This window comes from Bos grunniens, chromosome 12 (genome assembly GCF_055505025.1).
Source record: "Bos grunniens cultivar Pamir isolate PY7600 chromosome 12, Bosgru_T2T1.0, whole genome shotgun sequence".
NCBI lineage: Eukaryota > Metazoa > Chordata > Mammalia > Artiodactyla > Bovidae > Bos > Bos grunniens.
Genome location: NC_141176.1, coordinates 25954178 through 25976712, shown reverse-complemented (window position 1 = coordinate 25976712; position 22535 = coordinate 25954178). Strand labels below are relative to the sequence as shown.

The window sequence follows — 22535 nt, the reverse complement described above, 5'->3', positions numbered from 1 at the left end:
CCCCTACGAGGCTGTAAACTCCCCAGCAGGAGAAGTGATGTCTGATTCCTGTCTATATGCGCCCTCAGTGCCGGATTCTAAAGGGCATCAGGCAAATATTTGCTGATGATTAATGAATGAAGGAGACCAGGAAGGGCTGGTCTCTGGTTCCTCCTATGCAGGGTCCATAACTGAGATGAATTAGAAGCTGGAAAGGGCTGCACACTCCACCCCCTTGCTTTCACTGTGCTCATTAGCGTTTGTGCTTAAATATAACACACACCTTTCATTCTGCCTGCCTCTCCTTAAGTTTCATGAGAACGGGGACTTTGCCTGTTAGCCTCACCTGGCACTCAACAGGCACTCCATGAATATGAGTTAAATGAATAAATGTCTTTGTCACATCGTCTGGTGAGCATATTTCATTCAAAATATCAGAGCTTTTGAGGAAGACAAATGATCTCTGCTCTAATCTTTCAGTTTAAAGGCTAGTTCTGATTTCCCCCCAGACCTTAAATAGGCAGTGTTTATTGGGTACCTGCTATTTTCTACGGTCTTACATGCACACTTCTTTAAATGCTCACAGCACATCTATGTAGGCTAATGCTCATTTTACAGTGGAGGAAGCAAAAGCATGATGAGCTTAAGTACTTGCCCATTGCTAAATTGTGGGGGGAGCCACCAGATAATGGCAATTATCTGCCCCACCCTTCGTGTCTAGACCTGTAAGGCAGTAAACTGACTAACCTCCAGACCTTGGAAGGTGGGATGGAGCCCAGGACAGAGCTGACTTTATCTTAAAATGCATCACCTTGGTATTTTACTCCTTGTATGAACTACCCAATGGCATTCTTGAACTCCCCTCTTCTTCAAAAAATAGTCCTACGTATTACTTGACGAATGCCAGACAACCCCACTCTGAGTTGCTTACCCAAATTAAATGAAAACATTTGATTTTACAAAGACCTGTAAACAAAATATTCATAGCAGCTTGATTCTCAATAGAGAAGAACCAGAAACAATGTAAATATTCATCTGCTGGGGAATGGATATACAGATTGCAGTGCGTCTGCATAAAGGAATACTACTCAGCTGTAAAAGGAATGCACTCCTGGTACCTGCAGCAGCGTGGATGAATCTGAAAGGCATTGTGCTCGCTGAAATAAAACAGAAACAAAAGACCAGATACAGTGTGTGATTCCATTCATAACGACAGTCTAGAAAAGGTAGAACTAAAAGCACAGAAAACGAAGCAGTGGCTGGGCTTCCTGGAGGTGGAGAGGGGAGGAGTTCACTGCAAGGGGACACAGGAAACCTTTGGGTGGGAAGGAGTGGAAGCTTGATTGTGGTGATTATATAGCTGCCTGTATATTTGTTGGGGCTTCCCTGGTGGCTCAGTGGTAAAGAACCTGCCTGCAATGCAGGAGACACAGGTTCAATCCCTGGATTGGGAAGATCTCCTGGAGAAGGAAATGGCAACCCACTCCAGTATTCTTGCCTGTAAAATCCCATGGACAGAGGAGCCTGGTGGGCTACAGTCCATGGGGTCGCAAAGAGTCAGACACAGTTGAGTGACTCAGCACACCACATCGCACGGTCCACTAAAGAGGGTGGAATTCATTGAATGTAAATTATACCTCTGTAAACCTGATTAAAATTTCTTTTTTCTTTTACTCCAATGTAATAAAACTTTTTTCTATACATTTTTTAAAATTCAAATGATAACATCACTCTTAAAGTACATATAATTAAAAAATAACAATAGGCAAACCTAACTTGAAATGTGGATTAACACATTCCCACTGAGCGAGCTAAGCATAGCTGCTGCCTGCACACCAGCTAGAACGGCTCCTCTGTCCAAAGGGCAGGGGCAGCTGGGAAAGCATCTAATCCAGGGGTGTGTTTCTGCGGCTTGGTGTTAATCAGATTCCGTATGACTGCATTGACCTTTGCTCTCCTTCTGGTGGAACTGCCAACGCTCAGGGAAAACCTGTTTACTTTTAACAAGTGCCACAGGGTGCAAGGTAAACGGTATTCACCCCAGGATTCAGACACGCCCGAGAAAAAAACAGAGGGAAGAGTGTAGGACTGAAGCAGAAAAGCCGGGTTAGTGTCAGAACCTAAGCAACTGGACAGAAAGCCTGATGTCCCCTGAGCCCGGGCCTCCCCTCTCAGGGACTGATGTCATGGCCCCAGGCCTTGGAGGCAGCAACACAAATAAATAGAAGAGCTGTTTCATTAAAATCTCCGTGAGACGTGGTGAGCTCTGGGCGGTCTTCCGTGACCCCTGGAACAGAGGAGGCCACGTGTTAAAGACAAGATTGCCCCCGAGGCCCGTCTCTGGAGTGAGACAGGGACAGGGCAGCTGAGGGTCAGCCAGGGCGGCCTCCAGCTGCAGGGCGACGTCAGGCCCCAGCAGCATCAGCAGCTCTGCAGGTTCAGAGACTGGAGATGCGGTGGGAGAGCTGGGGCAGGAGGAAGCTGGTGTGAACTGTGGTGACAAGTCTCCTGAAGCCCCAGGGGAGATGCGGAGGATGAAGGCGGGCTAGGGTTCCTGCAAAGAGGGTAGGTCCAGAGTTACAGGAAAATTGCTCTCTCGTTGTTAAAATTACTCCCGGTATCCGTCCCCAAGCCCTCCAGCTGGCGGATAGCACAGTCCATGGACATCGCTCTCGAAGTAGCTGGATTCTGTGCTAACATGATTGTGCAATCACATTCCTCCTCTTCAAAAATTCCCACCTGCATTATCTATAAATCCCCTTAAAGGTTCTGCCTCTACATGCATCTCCTGGGAGCTGTGGTCCATAGCAACTAAATTAGCATCCAGGCCTGCTTAATTAATAAAACGAGCCAGCGTACATTTGCAATCCTGTGCAATTATGGCATTGCTCCATTCCTACATGGAATTCAGCCTGTTAGCAGGAGAGGAAAAAAAAAAAAAAACCCACGATGCACCAGACGATTGTTTTGCCCTTTAAAACATTTTAAAAAATTCAACTTGTGATGTCTGAGACCTTGTGGTCATTTTTTTCCCCCTTGAATTGTGCTTGCTCTTGTTGGCAGCTGAGAAAACCCTGGCTTGGCACAAAGCAAGGTCTAAAATTTGGTGAAATTAATTGTGACCTCAGATCTGTTGTATGATCTCACTCCTTGAGCCTTAATTTTGCCATCTTTAAATGAAGATAATGATACCACTTCTGCAGGATAGAGGTGAGGATTACATATACTACATGTAAAACATGTGCATGCGTTGCTAAGTCGCTTCAGTCTTGTCTGACTCTTTATGACCCTGTAGACTGTAGCCCGCCAGGCTCCTCTGTCCATAGGATTCTCCAGGCAAGAATACTGGAGTGGGTTGCCATACCTCCTCCAGGGGATCTTCCCAATCCAAGGATCGAACCCATGTCTCTATGTCTCGTGCATTAGCAAGCAGGTTCTTTACCACTAGCACCACCTGGGAATTCCCCAAACTTGCAATATAAAATATGTATTATGCTGATGCTGCAGCTGAAATGTCAATACTTTGGCCACCTGATGTGAAGAACTGACTCATTGGAAAAGACCCTGATGCTGGGAAAGATTGAAGGCAGGAGGAGAAAGGGACGACAGAGGATGATGTGGTTGGACAGTATCACCAACTCGATGGACCCTAGTCTGAGCAAGCTCCGGGAGTTGGCGATGGACAGGGAAGCCTGGCATGCTGCAGTCCATGGGGTTGCAAAGAGTCAGACGTGACTGATCAACTGAGCTGAATTGAATTACATAAATATATATATATATATATGTTAAATATAAAGGAGATATAGCATTTTATATATCATGTAAATACTGGGAAAGAATAAAGACCTGTCTTTGAATCCCAAATATACCACTAAATTGTTGACTGACCTTCAGGAAAATCCTTTAACCTCTTTCTCTGTTTTGTAGAGATACTAATACTGGTGCCTACAGGATTTTTGCAAACATTAAATGAGACAATATAGACAAAAGCAGGTTAAAAAGTAGGACTGGTTATTTCATTTCTGTAGCTTTGTGATCATTGTGCTTCCTTCAGAGTTAACCAAACTTTCCTTTCCCCGGGAACTAATCCCTCCCTGGCTGTGGAATCAATGCGTGTTTCTGTAAGGGCTCACCTTGCACAGTTCACAGAGGAGTGCAGCTCATCTATGTACATTTCTGGTATAGCTCCTCTGTGTATATTTCAAGTATAGCTCATCTGTGTACATTTCAGGTATAGCTGCCAATCCATGTACATTTCAAGTATAGCTCATCCATGTACATTTCAGATATAGCTCATCTCTGTATATTTCAAGTGTGACTCATCTGTACACTCATCTCAACCTGAGTTTGGCAGAAGCATCCCAATCCCAGGTGGGATCTCACGTCACACCTGAGAAAAAGAAACATGCCCATGTCCACAAGTAAACATTGTCCTCCTTCTCCCCACCTGCTCCCCAGAATTGCTGTGCAAGTTCCCCTTCCTGCACCTTCCTTCTTTTGGGATCAGCATGGCATCTATTTATTTCGCTCGTTCATGCTCACTGGAGGCAGTCTTCACTCTCCTCATCTTTCGGTCACCCTTTGTAGATCGTTCTTATTAAGCATTAACTTGGTGAATGGATGCGCGTCACTTGGGAACAGCTCTGGAATATTGCAAAACATAAAGCAGTCAGTGCAAACATCTGCAAAACTTGGCAATTACTGTGGCTTCAATGAGCTCAGGGCCAAGTCCTTGACAGGCCTTGAGGTCCTCAGAGAATGCTGTGCACAGAAGATTTATTTGGGGAAAGGATGAGAAATGTCACTTTGCCCTTCAGGTAGGAGGTAGACTCAGTCAGCATTTGCAATCATGAGTCATCGTCTGATCTTAGCCCTCTCGGTGTTGTCTAAGCTGCCCTCTCCCTCATTCCAAGTCCTCATGGTGATTTTGAAAAAAGCTTAAAACCCAGGACCATCCTTTGAGATGTTGGGGGAGCAGGCAGTCCTCCAGGCTGGGTCGTAGATATCTGGGTTCCACTGATTGCCCTGTCCTTCCCACCACCTCTGGGATCAGTGCTTGGAGGGGCCTGCATTCCATTCTCCACCCCTCTGGTATACTCTGGGTTTCAGCTTTGGCACCTCCTCTGAGGCCCCCCAGTCTTCTCAGGGAGGCCCTGGCTGGTAACAAGAGCCTGTCTCCCCTGCCAGCAGCTGTCATGGGCTAGGGGGCCTGCCTGCTGCCCCCATCAACAGGCACTGAGGTTTCAGCAGTTGAGATGGTGCAAACTCCCTTCTGGATTCTCCAGCAGAGAGCACGGATTACTCACTCATTTCCAGAGTGTGGCTTTTGCTTTTGATGCTTTGCATCCTCGGTAGGCCTGGGAAACAGATTAGGCTGCTTTCTTAGCAACTGATTCATACTAATTCTAGGGATCAGAGTGATACTGCTGGGGTCCGTGGAAGGAATGCTGGTATTAGATCTTCTTTCCTTGGTATAACAGAGGCAAAGTTTCATGGTTCTAAAATCATTTCCCCCTCACATTTGGATCTTGAGATGTTGAATCCCTTCTTGAGATCGTCAATAAAACATTATCACAAGTTTCAGAGTATTCACTTCAAGTCAAGCACAGCTCTCTGTAGCCTATAAAATCCAGGGTGCATTGAATGGTTGGGGTTGGGCCATCATGGCAGAGTCAAATGAGGACTGTTGTGGGCCCAGGCGCTTTAGCTTTCCTTGGCTCTTTCCTCTATGAAAAGGACTAAATACATAATATTGTTTATGCCTCTGTTGGCATAAGACAAATATAATCCAAGCTAGGTTCATTATTACTGCTTTTTATTCTTTTCTGATTTTAAAAGAAAAGTAAAAATAGCTTTGGGGCCCCAGAAAGTGTCATGGGTCCTAGACACTCTTCCTGCTGTGCTCAGTGGAGAAGTCAGGTGTGCACCGAATCTGACGGAGGCTCCCATGGGTCTCAGTGGCTTTGCAACCTGGCCTGGAGGCCAGAAGGTTCTCAGTCCCTGTACAAGGGCACAGACTGGGTCTGGTGGTTTTCTATTCCTCTTTCTCTCTCCTCCCCACACATAAATCAGAACTATCCCAAGACGAGAGATTATGTCTTATTTATCTTTGCATCACAGTCTCATTTCCACCTTCTTTAGATGTTCAGCAACATTTTGTGGAATTAAATTGAAGTTCTAAGGTATCATTTCACAGCGAGGGTGAAGAAGGAGGCTTAAGCCGTCAGCTAGTTGATAACACCGACTAGAGGCCACATCTGCCCTGTGCTCTGAGATATTCCATGAAGCACAGGTTGGCACTTGGCCCCCCAAATTGTTCACAACAAAACAATGGGGACACATGAGTAACAACACTGTCACCTGGGCAAGCCATGTGGCACCCTGGTTAGGAGCTCGGACTTGAAACCTGTCAGCCTGACCTTGAACTCTAGCCTCTCTATCAACTTCAAGGCCCTGGAGATATTCTTGAAACTGTGTAAGGTTTTCTCACATTTGACTTTGGGTAATAATGATACCTACAACCTCATTCAAAGTGATGATGTATGTGAAGATACCAGGGCATCACATGGGCTGGGACATACATGGACAGCATTAGATGAGTTAGTTCTTTGTGGTGGTGGCTTGACCCACATCACTGTTAAATCATCACTATCTCTTAAAGGTCCCAGCCTCAGCTGCAGAAATTTCTGCCAGTCACACATTACGTTTTCAAAACTGAGCTCCTTTTCTTACCTTGAATCTCACGTTTTGTTCCCTTTCCTCCTGTGGCTGAAGCTCCTTGAGGGCAGGCCTGCCTGTGCCTTTCATCTTTGGTGTTCCAGAGTCTAACAAATCCCTTCGCGGGAGGTATGAGCGAGTTACCCAGTGATGTTCCCCAGGGGCAGCAACCTGGGAGGTATGGGGTGGTTGATTGATGCAGAGATGCGTGGCGGCGTTGGGGCTGGTAAAGGATCAGCTGAGCACAGATTCTGTGGTTTTCCCAACAAGCTACATCATATCCACCTCGTCACTGCCTCAGAGAAGGGCTGAGATTTTCCGTTAGGGACTGAGGGATGGGGTCAGAGGAGCAGCGGTAAAGCTGGGAGCAGACCTTTGGCAAAGCGGGCAGTGGAGCCACACAGGGGCAGCAAATGAAACCAGAAGATAAAAGACGGTTCTTAAAGTGAACTTGGAACTTTGTTTAGGGATAAAAACTAAGAACACCTCAATGTCGTGCATGCATGCTAAGTCGCTTCAGTCATGTCCGACTCTGTGCAACCTTATGCACTACAGCCTGCCAGGCTCCTCTGTCCAGGGAATTCTCCAGGCAAGAATACTGGAGTGGGTTGCAATGCCCTTCCCCAGGGCATCTTCCTGACCCAGGGATCAAACCTGCGTCTCTTACGTCTCCTTCATTGGCAGGTGGGTTCTTTTCCACTAGCGCCACCTGGGAAGCTCATCAATGCGGAAGAGTAACATTTTTGAGATATTAACTCACCTCTCTCCTGGTAATCCTTCTCAGACCTTGTCTTCCCTTACTCTGTGTGGCCTGGGGTATGGGTGGCAGCCTGGAAAAACGCAAAAATGTAGAAGACACCTTGCCTTCCTACCCAGAGAGGAAGCCACACAGCGTAGTCCTGGCTTCCCATGGTAACTTAAAGAGAAACTTTCATGGTGTCAGGAGCCCTTGATGGCAATTTAGGAGAAAGATGTCCTCAAATTCCTCACAGCAGGAACCCACCCAGGTGGCACTGACCTTGACTTCTGAATGGAAGGGTGCATCTACAGAAGCAAGGGCTTCCATGAATACATTGTGGACCTGGGAGAAGCTTCTGCTGGAGCTCGCGCCACCGTTGCCCTTGCAGACCTGGCTGATGTCAGCGCCACGTGCCCCAGGAAAACTGGCCAGCAAGCTGATCTGATCCCGGCAGGCTTCCGGGAGCCACGGCTTCTGGTGGGTTCCTGACCCCAGGGACTGCCCAGCGGCCTCTCCCGGGGGCTCTTCCATTAACCAGCCCCATCATCCCGCGAAGCGCAGCCTGGGCCCTGGGCCACACGGACACTGCCATCCGTGCCACCACAAGGGAGCACCCTCAGCGCGTCTGATGTGGCGAATGCTGCCCGGGGAAGCTAAGCACACCGTGTGGACACCCACGGAGGTCACAGCTCACCTCTGCTTCTGCCGAGCTCCCGAGGAGGCTGAAAAGGCAGAGCAGGTCGCTGCTGGAGGGCTGTGACTGAGGAGGGGGGTCAGAGTGAACGGAATCTGCACCACCTCCCGACCGTATTGCTGCTTGGTCTGCGGTCGCAGACGGGTCCACAGGCCCAGAGCCTCCTATGCCAGTTTGGTGGTTCCCCAGCGAGGACCAGAGTGCTCAGCTGGCCGATGAAGGTGGGACGGCAACTCCCATGGCTCAGACTGCTGAATGGGGGGGAACCACCACAGATGGGTCTTAGCTGTTCTTCCTCAGACTCTTACACAAAAAAAAATGGAAATAAGGTTGATGAAAATTAACACTTTCTTTAAAAAAAAAAGTGCAGAAGGCAGAAGGAAGAGCTGCCTCCATCTCAGTTTCCCAAAGCCTGAACCCACTAAGAATACATTCAGTTCAGTCGGTCGTGTCCGACTCTTTGCCACCCCATGGACTGCAGCACACCTGGGTTCCCTGTCCATCACCAACTCCTGGAGCTTGCTCAAACTCATGTCCATCGAGTCGGTGATGTCATCCAACCATCTCATTATGTGCCTCCAAAGCCAACCTGAAGGTACAGGGAGTTCCTTGAAGGACAAATCCTCAAGGGTGAAAATGATTTTCCCTCTCTAGTGTCTTTAAAAAACATTCCCCAGGACTGGAAGTAGAGTCCCAGGATGGCTGCCCTGACCATTTTTCTGGACAGAGTCAGCCCTCGAAGTCGAGACCCTGGAAAGGGTCTGCAGACTGGGCTGGGCTGCAGCAGAGGAAACTCACTGCTGTGTCTGTGCTCGGCAAAGACAGCCTTGAACCTGAGGGGCTGTGTGGGCAGGCTGAGTATACAGCTCAGAGGGAACCTTCACCGACTCATGACTCAGGGACTGAATTTCCTCCAGCCTCCCTCAACACTTGTCAGATTCAACTAGTGGAGTTTCAACACCACCCTGGAAATAATGGGAGAGGAATCAGAATAAATGGAAAATATGTTTGTGACCATCAGGTGGAAATTAAAAGTTATAGAAAAAATATTTAAATTTATATTTTTTAGACCACTGCATTTGTGGATGAGACTAAGTCTGGTGACAGTAGCCTGAACCCATGTCAAAGATGCCAGCCTGGGAGCTTCCCTTGTGGTCCAGTGGTTGAAACCCTGGGCTCCCAATGCACAGGGCTTGGGTTATTATCCCTGGTCAGGGAACTAGATCCCATGTGCAATTAAAGATCTTGCATGCCACAATTAAAGATCTCACATGCCACAACTAAAACAGAAAAGTTGCAGTGCCACATGCTGCAACAAAGACCCAGCACAGTCAAATAAATAAAAATAAGTATTTTTCAAAACAAGATGCCAGCCCAGCAGAGTGTCCTCTAGGATGGCCAATGGCTGGACCCAGAGAGCAAGAATAGGAGAATCGAGCAAAGGAAAAACATCTCTGCTGAAAACAGAGTCATTCTGATCACACTGGCTGAGGCTCCTTTGTGAGGAGGGATGGGGACGTGGAAAACACTCTAGTAAATGATGTACTATCTTTGCTTCCAATTCCAAAACATGGGTCAGTTGTTTCAAGCAAATCTCAGCAGCTTAATAAAAGACACAAGTTCAACAAAGAGGTCTTCCAGGGTTGCTGTCTCGCACCCAGCACCAGGTGGATTCTGCTTGAATAACTGGAGTCATGATCCCGGTGTCCACCGCGGGTACCACAGTGGGGGAGCCTCGTTGTGTGGTGAGGCATGGCACCCCAGCCTGGACTGGAGTCACGACCCCAGTGTCCACCGCGGGTACCACAGGGGAGGAGCCTCGAGGTGAAGCATGCCGTCCCAGCCTGGTTTATTGGGACTCGCTTTGTTGCCTGGCATGTTGCAGGTGCTCCATCCGTGTTAATGACTGGATGAATGTCGGAGCTTCTGTGGAGTTTCTGCCTGCCCCTGGTCGCTCCAGGGGACTAGAATTGCCCTTCTGCAGCCAGGCCCTCAGGCACAGAGATGCTGGGGATGGTTCTAGCCCCGATGCCTAAGGGACTGTCCAATGACTCATCCCCCAGGGCTGAGGCAGACGAGATGGTGCCCTATTCTGAAAGCCTTTCTCCCCCAGCTTTTGCCCAGGCACTCTGTTTTATAGACCTATGGACGTTCTTCCCTCACTAATCTGTAATCACTAAAGTATGGCAATTGTATCCCCAGCACAGTGCCTGGCAAATGTTTGAGGAATTAAATGATAACATGCTAAGATCAGGCCAGATGAGCCCTGCCCATCAAGGCCAGGCAGGACTACCCAGCCTGAGCTCAGCATCATCAAGTGGCAGTGAATTGATCATCTCTGAACTGTGCTACTTTTCACAAGGTGCTTGCACTGCCAGTAACCTCCATTGCCGAAGTCTTTGAATTTTCAGTAGGAAACATCTTTGTCAAGTGGGCCAAACCTGGCTGACATTCTCAGATGCTCAGGCCAGAGCAGCAGGCTCTTTGCAGTCCCTCTCCTCTACCAAGCACTATGGTGCCGTAAGTGGGAAGGAAAAGAGAGGGGAGGTGAGGATCTCGTAATTGTCCTCCAGGGATGCCTGAGGCGCAGAGAGAACCATGGGGCCCAGCAGAATGCAGCAGAACAGATGCTACCTCTAGAAGCTCCTCTGGAGCCTGGAACAGGGATCTTCCCAGTCTCTGAGCCAGTCCCTGGGGAATGGAATGATGCGCAGGTGCCCCCTGGTGGTCTTCCTACAAACTGCAAGGCTCCGAAAGCAGGGTCCTCTCCAGTGGAGAATAGTGTGTCCACACCCAGAGGAACAGCATCACCTGTTAGGGAAAGAAAAGAATCAATCGGGGGCCGTGGAGCTGCGGTGCCTTAATTAAGTGCCTGACATCGAGGGATGTCTTCTTAGTGAGTCTATGCCCAGTTAGTCTATGTGGATTGATTTTGTGATTACATCTTGAAGCCCGGCCGCCAGGAGCCTTGATAAAATCTTTACATCTACATTAATCAGGGAATCCAGGTAAGCACCACTGACCACTTGCCAGATGCGCCCAGCAGATGAAGGCCTCCACTGGGGAGGTCAGTGTTTCCAGGGTCAACATTAATTGTCAGGTTCGGTAGCCAAAACGGGCTGAGCAGTGAGAATTGGAAGGGGAGGGAGGTGTGGACTTGCCTGGAGAACTTACGGAGAAGCCATCAAAGCCAAGTGCCTGGGAGGAGCCAGGGTCTCCACTCCTGAGCTCTCAGCAGCAGGAAGACCCCCCACTGCAGCAGTGGGGGGAGGGGCTCCAGACCAGGCAGCGGCCAGTTGGCTCTGAAAGAGCTTCAGGACTTTCCCAAAGACATGGGGATCCTTTCACAGATTAGGACCCGTCCTAAGGGGTAACCCAAAGTTCTTTTCATTCCCATACATAGATGAATCATCCTGTTAAGTTCTAAATCTTTTTACAGTTCATGCACCAGGTAGTTAAGTGTTAAGGTGATGAGTTTAACCAAAGGGGTTTTAGAAAGCAAAGGCATTTCACGGTCCATAGGTACACAAGACATGTAGGAAGATTTTTCTTCCCATTAAACAAATGGATTTTAAAACTAGGGACTTCATACTTTGAGCTCTGTTCAAGAACCTGGAGGGACCAAACTCTTAGTCCAGAGTCCAAATGCTCATGTAGTTTGAACTGTTTCATCTCAAAATTACAGCTTGTACTTCCACAGTTCTTTTGCTTATGCCTCTAAAAGTTACCAACGGGGGTGTTTATACAGTGTAGCTAAGAATTTTGCTTTTTGGAAAAGCACGCTCTTGTTAACCAAATCCAAGTTTTTAAAACATGAGCTAAATGTGCTCCATTTATTATCATCGTCACACACCCATTTAATGGATGATTATGTTGAGGATCTTGCTGGATGGTTCATGAAATGAGGTTAGAACAAAGAGATCCCCTGGCTTTCCTCCATCAGTTTACATGGAAGATGCACGTTTCATCACGTGTGTGCCTTACCCAGGGCCCTTGAAGTCAGGGCTGCAGCAAACGTCCTTTCTTCTGGCTTCTTGGAAAAGGCAGGCCTTGAGAAGTGATTTCTGAGAAAAGCAATACCCCTCAATGAAAAACTGGCCATAAAACATGAAAGAGAATTTCCCCTCCTCTCCCCAACAGCAATGCGTCTTCTACTGTATCCTGCCTTCTAAAGGCTTCAAACAGTGAAAGAGCCGAATTTGAAACATTCGCCGCATTAAGGCACAATTGAGCTTAGCCAGGATCTTTATGGGTCTTATAAATATTTATACTTAATAACATCTGGGCCGAGCCTTAGCTTCGAAGCTCATGTTTGCAGAACGAGTCTTTTTTTTTTTTTTTTAATGAGAAATGAGGTTGAGGAGAACACCTTTACTTTGGTATTTTACAGTTTTCATATTCGTTTCTCTTAGCATAGCTCACAAGAGCCAAGCCAGGGTCTGTTTGATTTATTCATTTTATTACTAATCAAGAGGCAGAAAGTGAAGCTGGGAGAAAGGGGGTGAGTGGAAGGTGGGAGCTCTCCTAGGACCGGCTCACACAGCTGAGGGTTGCACAATTATCTGCAAATGTCAGGGCCCCAAATCCACTTTTGCCTGAATTATATGATTGACTGTCCCAAAGGCCCCGAATTTCCTCTAAATAATTGCACAATATTCTTACTTCGTTGTAGCTGAGGAGGCGTAGTCATGGGAGTAGAGAAATGTTGACCTCTTCAGGTTCTCCAAAAGCTATTCAAGGAGTGATTTATCATTTTTGGACAGGTCAGCATCAGCTATGTTTGCATAGGCAGAGAGAAAGTACGGCTTTCAAATTCAAGGACCAGAAATGTATGGATGCAAATGAAGTCCCCCTCAGCTTTCTGCACCAAGAGAAAGCAATTCAAAACTCACTGGTGTTTGGGTTGGAAATGGGTTTGTGCTCTTAATCAGATCCAGTGCTTGAAAGTGTTGTGGACATTTCACTTCCAGCAAAGCAAGGAATCTTGCTTTGAAGACTGATTTAGAAGGAGCTAGAAAGAGATTTCCTTTCCCATACCATCTCTTGTTTATACCTTAATAAAACCTGGGGTTTGGGGTGGAGAGAGGCAGAGCTTTCTTGCTGGCCCTGAAATGTTTCAGGAGAAGCCTTACTGCCCTTTCAAATGTCCCTGGAGCAAAAATGGCAACGCGATTTATGTTGCAAGGGGCTCTCCAGCCAGGATGGATGCTGCAGAAAAAGCAAGTGAAAACTAGAAGGGATCGACATGTCAGTAAAGTAAGGAATTGAAATGTTAGTGTTTCTTGCTGAAAAGGGGAGCTGTCAACTTGGAAAATAATTAAATGCTAAGTGCTGTCAATGGATTTGAAAGATTTGCCTCAGATAAACCAAAATGCAGATAATTGATACATACACACAACAAATACACAAAGAGAGAGCCAAAGGAAGGGGATATTTTGATGAAGAGAAGTGAAGTGACTTACTCAAGGTCACTAAGGCATTCCATTCTCCAGATTTGTTCCATAAAGCGACTCCGTGACTACGGTCCTCTGATCATCAATACGGACATGGCATTGCCTTGAATTAGTTCCATAGGCATTTTTTCTTATTTTCTGTTCAGATATGAGTGCAAGTGCAAAACTTTTAATTCTATTCTGGGTCCTGCCTTTTCAAACGCTCAGCTCCCTCTGGGTTCACATCATCTCCTTTGAAAGAAGAGATAAGCCTCTACACTATTATTAGAAGCAAATGGTTTGAGAAAGTGATTTTCCCCCCACCCTCCTCTTGTCATCCAAAATGTGGCAGAAAGTGAGAGTGAAACAGAAGATAAGAGTCCCACTCCCTGACTTAGACCTTGGTTTTTGTCCAGATGTAGAAGACGCCTTCAGAACGAGATAGCAGGTAGAATTACACTTTGTTTTCCTAATGATACAGGCACCATAATAACCTTAGAAAAGTAATCCTCAACATGATACCCATAGGAATATTTCTAATAAGTAACTCGGAATCATATAATATTCCTGCTGTGGTGTGGCCCAAAGGAACCGTGAGAAGATTAGATTTATTTTCTCGTGTTCTTCTAAATGAGGCCGAGAGGCAGGAAGAGGGGCATCGCCTACTTAATACTAATACTCTGACATTGTGTGACTATGTTCTTAGGCCCACATCCAAATGGTCCTCAGACTGAGAGAAACCGAAGCTGAAAGCTGAGAACCATCAATCTCTGACGCGGAACTTTTTCAGATGCTTTCTGAAAACTGAATACACACCCGCTGACCAGAGCGTCCTGGGATTTCTACAGGCTGGGGACTCCTGGAAACCCAGGGGGAGTCCACAAAATCTAGCTCTTGAAACAGAGACTCGAGTTCCAGAAATAACACAAATGATTTTGCTTAGAACAGTTAAAAGAAAGCTAATGTTACTTTAATTTGGGGATTCTACAAAATTCAGTATGCAACGGAGAAAAAAGGATAGAAAAGACTTCAATTGAGAATTTTAACTATCATGAAAAGATAATATTAGTAAAATAGTAGCACACAGCATCTGGCTGAGGAAAGAGACGTTAATATTTTAATTTTAAATTAATTATTTATTTTTGACTGTGTTAAGTCTTTGTTGCTGTGCGGGCTTTTCTCTCACTGTAGCCAGCGGGTCTTCTCTTTGTCGTGGTGTGCGGGCTTCTCATTGCAGTGGCTTCTCTTGTTGCAAGGCGTGGGCTCCTAGGGGACTCGAGCTTTCGTGGTTGCGGTGCGTGCGGTCAGTAGCTGTGGCTCCCAGGCTCCAGAGCATGGTGCTGTGCAACATGTGGGATCCTCCTGGATCAGGGGTTGAACTCGTCTCCTGCATCGGCAGGTGGATTCTTTACCACTGAGCCACCAGGGAAGCCCTAACATTTTCCTCTAAATGGAATAGGAACCCTTTTAAATCTTGACTCTTCTGTTGGACACACCCCCTTAGTGACAGCTACCATTGATTGGGTACTTACTAGATATCAGGCACGGAAGTAGGTGCTTACAAGCATTATCTTGGTTAATCCACATAAAGGAGGAGTTATTATTCCCATTTTCCAAATAGGAAAGTTGAGGTTCAGAGAGGCCCCAAATCAGTTGATGAATGAAGAAGCCAGGATCCAAACACAGGCCTGTGATCCTATCACAATGCATCATTTTAATAATTCAAGGCCCCTCCTGCACCAAAAACAGAACTAGCACATAAGTCATCCAGGGAAAATTCAGTTTTTCTCTGGGAAAACCTCAGGTGATCAGCCACCTAGAAACCCCGCTCTAATCTAGAACTGGCCTCGAAATGTTTACCAAAACACATATTCCCAAGGTATTGTCAGAATTTGATAAGGAAGAATGACAAAGCATGTGATCATCCCGAATTGTGCCCAGAACATGAACCTGAAGGCCAAGGAAAGGCTGTTCACACCAGATTGAGCTCAGGCTGAAAAAGCAACAGAAGAGAGGTCTCTGATTAGGAGCAACCAGTTCACTGAGAGAAAGCTGAGGGGAGCCTTCCTGACAAGCCTGGGTGCCAAGACCAATATTATCTTATATTAAAAAATAATTGAGGCTGATACAAGGCTTTTGCAGATCCAAATTCACCGCGACCAGGAGAAGAACTGGGGCAGGCGAGTAGGGGTGGGAAGCAGAAGACCACCACCCCTCTTCAGTAGCCTGGGGAAGGAGGAGACAGAAGCCAGGGAAATTCAATATCCCAGAAGTTAAAGCCCTGTGCTTGTCAGGGACAAAAGAAAACACACCTAATGGGGTGGAATAACAAAGAGAGCGCTCTGCATTCAGAGAGTATCGGGCCCTTCAAAGATCTTTGCAAATGGTCCGGGGCTCCACGGCTGTACACCTGTGAGGCATCGTTTGCGCCGGCTGCTCTGAGGAGTGGAGCCGGTCCTGACAATGGTGAGAAAGCACCGACACAATGGCGCATCCCCGCCCTCGAGGGATTAGGCTCCAAAGCCACCTGGGAAGAGAACAGCACAGGGCTGGGTGCTCTTTTGGCTGGTGGGTGGGGCATTTTCCCTGCGGTCTCCTGGTTTCCCTGTATGCTCATCGGTTGCAGAGTAACTAAGGGTAGGTGGGTATGGTTGACAGATTTTTTCTTTTAATAGAGGACTGGTTTTCAGAGAATGAGAATATCCTAAAGCAATGACCCATGAACTTTTTGGCTTACATTCCTTTTAAAATAATTTTGAAAAACTTTGTAACCCCACCCATATTATGCAGTTGACCTCTGAGTTCTTCATCATAAGTTTTTCATCATAAGTAATTGCAAGGTAATTGCAAAGGATGTAACTTCTGGCATATTGTACAATTTGACAATTCAAAATATAGCTCTTAGTAACTCTCTTGAATGTGTCCAACTGAATGATTTAATATCCACCAGCATTCATTTTAAAATACAAGTACAGACACTTCTCTTCAACTTTGCATTTCCATTCTACTTCTCTTTAAGAACTATTCAAGTTAATTATATTTTTGTGCTTGTGTTTTATGACAGCTCTTTCACATATTTCTGTGATAAGTATATATAAGTATGTGTGCATATATGTATATTTTTAAGTTTGTAGGTGTCAACATTTTCTTCTGAATTGAAGTATTATTATAATTGTTAATAAATAATTGACCACAACAATATGGGGCTTCCTAGGTGGCTCAGTGGTAAAGAATCCGCCTGCCAATGCAGGAGCCAAAGGATACTCAGGTTCAATCCCTGGGTTGGGAAGATCTCCTGGAGGAGGAAATGGCAACCCACTTCAGTATTCTTGCCTGGAAAATCCCATGGACAGAGGAGCCTGGTGGACTGTAGTCCATGGGGTCGCAAAGAGTCAGGTGCAACTGACCACACATGCACAGCAATATAAAGATTTTACAAATTTTGAAAAATAATTATAAGCATAAAGCTCTAAAAGTTTACTGAATTTACGTATTAATAGGATGGGAGGGCATTTATAAGTCTTTCATTGTTTCTTTGTTTGGTGCCCTGGAGGTTTTTACACCTGGGGAAATACAGCATAGTAAAATTTGGGGGTTGTGGATTGTTTTTTATTTTATTTTTATTTTATAAAATAGAGGAAGGCGTACGGTGGCAGTGGAGATGGCAAAGGACAAAAGCAAAGACTTGTCCTCAGGCCAGTCCATTTTCAGGAGAGAACTCATGCACGTTGAGGAGTTGGAAATTGAAATTACCCACATGCAGGTAGCAGAAGGAAAGGCCGTGGCAGAGGGTCAGACTGGGGCCTGTGCTTCGGTTTGAGGATGACTGTCTTCAGTGGTGCTCTGTGGACTGTCATCTCTTCTTTCTCGGGGGACGGAATCAGGGAAGCCATCCAAAACCTTGGGGTCCCAGGTGAGAGTGGAGATGTCGCAGGCTCCGGCTGCACCGCTGGTTGGCTGTGTGACTGTGGTGAGGAAGGAGCCTCTCTGGCCCTCAGCCCCTCTTCTTTACAGCGAATGCATAGGAGCTGCTTCTCCCACAGGGCTGCTGGAAGGGTCATGTGGCTCAAACAGGCACAGCAGATGTTGAAAGTGGCTGCTCGGGGCTTATCAGTTTCCTTTCCTGGGACAGAAATAACGGTGCATTAGATTTAGCTGTGTGGACATGTGTTATAGTCTCTGTAATTCTTATGGCCAAAACACATCAAGACAGTCTTCGGCCATAGTGAACTCAGAGTCAGTACTGCCAGGAAAGAGAATTGTCGCTTTGCGCGTCTTCATTCCTCGGTCTTACTACCTCAGACATGTCGGGGAGTCAGGCCCCTTCTCTCCGGGATTTTCCTTCCTCTTCTCCCTGTGCCTTCTTTGTCCTTAGGAAGACCTTACCGCAGGCTGCAGAGGGCCCTTGTTGGGTAGACACAGCGCAGTATGGTCAGATTTGCAGTACGGTCTTCATGGCAGCCCAACTATTTGGGTCTCAAGTTCCGCTGGAAAGGCATTTGGAGCCCTGCAGCCCTGTCTGATTTTGGAGGGTTGGAGGAGCTCCTCTTGGGCTGAGAGGAAGCTTAGCTTTGGCAGCCTGGTGAGGATAGCTTAAGACCGTGGACTATGACATCAGACTGATACAGTTTCAAAGCCTAGCTCCCTCACTTGCTAGCTGACTAGTCACTTACTACCTGGGTACTCTTGGTAGGCCGTTTAACCCTTCCCAGGCCAAGTTAACGTGCTGATAAAATGTGGTTGGTAATGACACTTATTGTGTTTAGAGAATTTAATGAAATATTGCACGTTAAACAATCACGGTGCCTCCCATGAGGAAGTGTTCAATAGGTACTGGAAGTTCTAGCTGGGGAAATGAGACAGGAAAATTAACTAAAACGCACCCGGATTGGAAAGGAAGAAGTAAAATTATCTATATTTGCAGGTAGTATGATTGCCTTAGAACATTCCCATGAATTCTGGTTAACTTTACCTTTAAATTAATAATTCTTTCAGATAAATTCTGCGGTGGAATTGGCACAATGTTTAAACCATAGGGACTCTCTGTCCTTTTTTTTTTTTTTTAATTTTTCACGTAACTAGTAAGTAAACCAAGTGGGCAAACCGTTGTCCTCAGTTTGTGCTGACTGAGATGGAGGTGGGCCGTGCAAAGCTGGTGAGCAACACAAGGCGTGTCTGGCCCGCTCCCTGGCACCCAGCAAGCCGGCAGAAAGCAGGAAGGAAGCGTGGGCCAGTCACTGACATCCGGCCCAGGGTTCATCAGAGCGCTGCTAGTGGGGAGTACAGCCTTTAATGAAGTTAGGGTCCCTACTGAGGGGTGTCCCCTGGGCTTCCTGAGACTGGGGACGTGGCACCTCAAGCCAGCAGGTGCCGAGAAACTGTCCCACAATCGAGGTTCTGTCACCACATCCCCCAAGGGGAAGTCTGTTCCCGACCACTCCCCATTGTCCTGCCCTGGGGGAAAGTGCTAGAATGTGAGGCCCCTGAGGACAAGGACTTGTTTGCTCATCACAGTATTCCCAGGGCCTGAAACAGTACTGTCCAAGAGGAACACAACTTGAGTCACACATGTAATTTAAAATATTCTAGTAGCTACATTTTAAAGGTGTAGAGAAGCAAGTGGAATTAGCCTAATTTATCAGTTCAGTTGCTCGGTCGGGTCCAACTCTTTGCCACCCCATGGACTGCAGCACACCAGGCCTCCCTGTCCATTTCCAACTCCCGGAGTTTACTTAAACTCATGTCCATTGAGTCGGTGATGCCATCCAACCACCTCATCCTCTGTCGTCCCCTTCTCCTCCCGCCTTCAATCTTTCCCAGCATCAGGGTCTTTCCAAATAAGTCAGTTCTTCGCATCAGGTAGCCAAAGTATTGGAGTTTCAGCTTCAGCATCAGTCCTTCCAATGAATATTCAGGACTGATTTCATTTAGGATGGACTGGTTTATATAAGCACAAATATCTGTTGTCGTTAATTCAATATACCCCAAATATTATTTCAGTGTGTGATCAATATAAAAATTATTAATGAAGCCTTTTACTTTTTGTGCTCAGTCTTTGAAATCCATGACGTTTTATGCTCATAGCTCAGCTCAGTCCACACTGGCCATCTGTCAAGCCATCAGCGGCCAAGTGTGGCTGCACCATAGCCCTCACAGACCTAGAACACTTGCTGGCACATGGCAGGTGCCTGCACAGAATTCAGAAGTACAGCTAAATCAGAGTCTCTGTGTTTCCTGGTACTTCAGTAAGCAATCACCAGAAATTTGGTGGCTTAAAACAATAGAAACATACCCTCTCGTGGTTTTGGAGGCTAGAAGTTCAAGATCAAGGTGTCCATGGGGTTGGTTCCTTTCAGAGGCTCACAGGGATAATCCTCCCATGCCTTTCTCCCAGATTTTCCCCGCTCCTTGGGATTTCTTGACTTGTAGACCCATCAGTACAATTTCTGCTTCTGTCTTCTGTGTCTCTCTGGGTCCTTTTCTGTCTCTCATAAGGACTCGGGGTCTCCTCTACTCTGGGATGATCTCGCCTTGATCCTTACCATCATTACATCTGCAGAGACCCTTCTCCAAACAAGTTCACTTTCCGAGCTCCTAAGTAGACATAAATTTTTGAGGGGCATTACTCAGTCCATTATGGGAGCCTAGACATTTATATTTTAACAGCTCCCAGCTGATTGCTCTATGCACTGTGGCTTAAGGAAACCCACAATATCACCTCATTGAATTCTTAACAGCCTTGCAGGGTTGAATTACTATCTCACTTTTACCCAAGAGAAATCTAAAGTTGTGAATTTAAGTAATTTGCTCAAGTTCTCAAAGCTGGTAAATAGCAGAGCTCAAGCTCAAACTCCAGTCTATATGACTCTAAAGTCCATAGTCTTAAAACACGTATTCAGCCCAATCTCATGTGTTCAACGTCTGTGGATTTCTATTAGCTTCCCTAAATGAAAGTCCTTTGTAAAAATGCTTCCTCTTTCATATTTCTAGTCTTTGAGTCAGTGGCTTGACATCACTGTGCATTTTTTATATTTGATCAGAATAATGTATTCTGTATGAGAACCATCTTTACGATCGTGCAAAAGACATTACTGTGGTTAGAAATGGCTAAGAAAAGGATTTGCTTTTGTTTTAAGGCTGAGGAGACTACGAAGCAGGGATTAAGTTCAGTAATGCATGTGGCATTTGAAAACCATCATCAGATCTGGGAGCAAAATCTCAGTGTGTGTCCAGAGGTGGAAATAGCTCCTGGAAAGAGCTTATGAAGAACTGTGTGGGAAAGGCACCCAGTACTCCCAGGAAGGAACTCAGGATTACTCCAAAAGGAACTTTTCTTTACACAAAGGAACGATCCTCCCCTCCAAAGTGCGTGTTCTCTATTTAATAGCAGAGACTCAGAGGGCAACTAGGAAAGTGATTCCAGACACTTCTGGTTGCAGGAGGGTGATCTGGCAAAAAATGCTCAGTGGGGCGATGGGAATGTCTCATTTTTCACATTCATGTGAGAGTAAATACAGCTCTCTTCATCTTTTCTTTCCAGGTTTTTATTTTCTAAAATAAGTAGAATCACCTAGCTTCCTGTCCTGGTATCTGGAGTCCCCACTGAAATGGGAGGGACAGGGCCAAGGGTCAAGTCAGGGTTGTCTCTTGGTGAACTGGAAGCCTGTCACCGGCCTTCTGCCAAGTGGCTTTAGCTGAGCGCAGTGGCATCACGGTGTCCATTGTCTCTGGCCCTTCCTGGGCCTGACCACTGGGGCCTGGGTGTCACTGACCTGGAAACACAGTTACCAGCTGTGAAGAAGTCCCTTTACTGAAATTGGCATCTGCCCTTAGCAGGACTGGAAGAATCTGTTCCACTGAGATTTTCCAGGCCTGGACCTGGTGTCTAAAGACTTGGCATTTGCTTCAAATTTGGTGGAAAGGCCTGGAGAAGATGTTGATTCTCTGCCTCCACCGTGGCAGTGCAGAAGGCCCTGGGCCCACCTCATACATATTTGCTGTGGTAAAAAAAAAAAAAGCCCAGAAGCAAAAGCAAAAAACCCCAAAAAGCAAAAAATAGCAGCAACAACAAAACACTCAAACCCAAATTTGAGCAAAACCCAGCTTGTTACACTACTGCCTGGGTAAACCAAAACTACAGGATTGTGGCCGCCCTGGAAACCACCCCCTTGTGGTCTAGAATGTGGATTCTTGTTTGCTTTTCTAACAGCCCCTTGCTCTGAGCCATACAAGTTCTGCAGGCCTGCCTCATGGACTGAATATGTGCCTTTCCCCCAAAATTTAAATGTTGAAAGCTTAACCTCAGTGTGGCCGAGTTTAGAGACGGGACTTCTAAGGAAGTAACTGGATTCAATGAGGTCATAGAGTGGGGCCTGGAGCCAACAGGATTAGTGTCCTTATAACGAGAGACCCCACACTGTGCTCTCTCTCTCATTCCTTCTGTCTCCGTGCACATGCGCATGCTCTGGGGAGCAGTCACAGTTAAGTGAGTACACAGGAGGTAGCCATGTGCAACCCAGGGGAGGGCCCTCACCAGACATCAATCCTCGCTGCTGTTCAGTTGCTAAGTCATGTCCGATTCTCTGTGACCCCATGGACTGCAGCACACCAGGCTTCCCATCCTTCACTATCTCCCAGAGCTTGCTCAAACTCATGTCCATTGATGAGTGATGCCATCCAACCATTTCATCCTCTGTCATCCCCTTCTCCTCCTGCCTTCAATCTTTCCCAGCATCAGGGTCTTTTCCAATGAGTCGGTTCTTCACATCAGGTGGTCAAAGTATTGGAGTTTCAGCTTCAGCATCAGTCCTTCCAATGAATATTCAGAACTGATTTTCTTTAGGATTGACTAGTTTGATCTCCTTGCTGTCCAAGGGGCTCTCAAGAGTCTTCTCCAGCACCATGATTCAAAAGCATCAATTCTTAGGCACTCAGTCTTCTTTATGGTCCAGTTCTCACATCTGTACATGACTAC

General features: G+C 46.5%; 1 protein-coding gene and 1 long non-coding RNA gene across 2 annotated transcripts; one reads left to right on the top strand and one right to left on the bottom strand.

Annotated features, from left to right (window-relative positions):
* Positions 1-1783: 1783 nt before the first annotated feature.
* Positions 1784-7319, bottom strand: LOC147361557 (uncharacterized). The gene is made up of 3 exons (XR_015137585.1): positions 6712-7319; positions 4427-4622; positions 1784-2533 (listed from the first exon to the last, which is right to left on the bottom strand). It is a non-coding gene; the product is annotated as an uncharacterized LOC147361557 (long non-coding RNA).
* A 407-nt stretch (positions 7320-7726) lies between these two features.
* LOC147361556 (small ribosomal subunit protein uS2-like) lies at positions 7727-8195 on the top strand. The gene is made up of 2 exons (XM_086330780.1): positions 7727-7912; positions 7974-8195. Exons 1-2 carry the CDS (start codon positions 7727-7729, stop codon positions 8193-8195), a joined length of 408 nt encoding a protein of 135 aa, XP_086186906.1.
* Positions 8196-22535: the final 14340 nt, after the last annotated feature.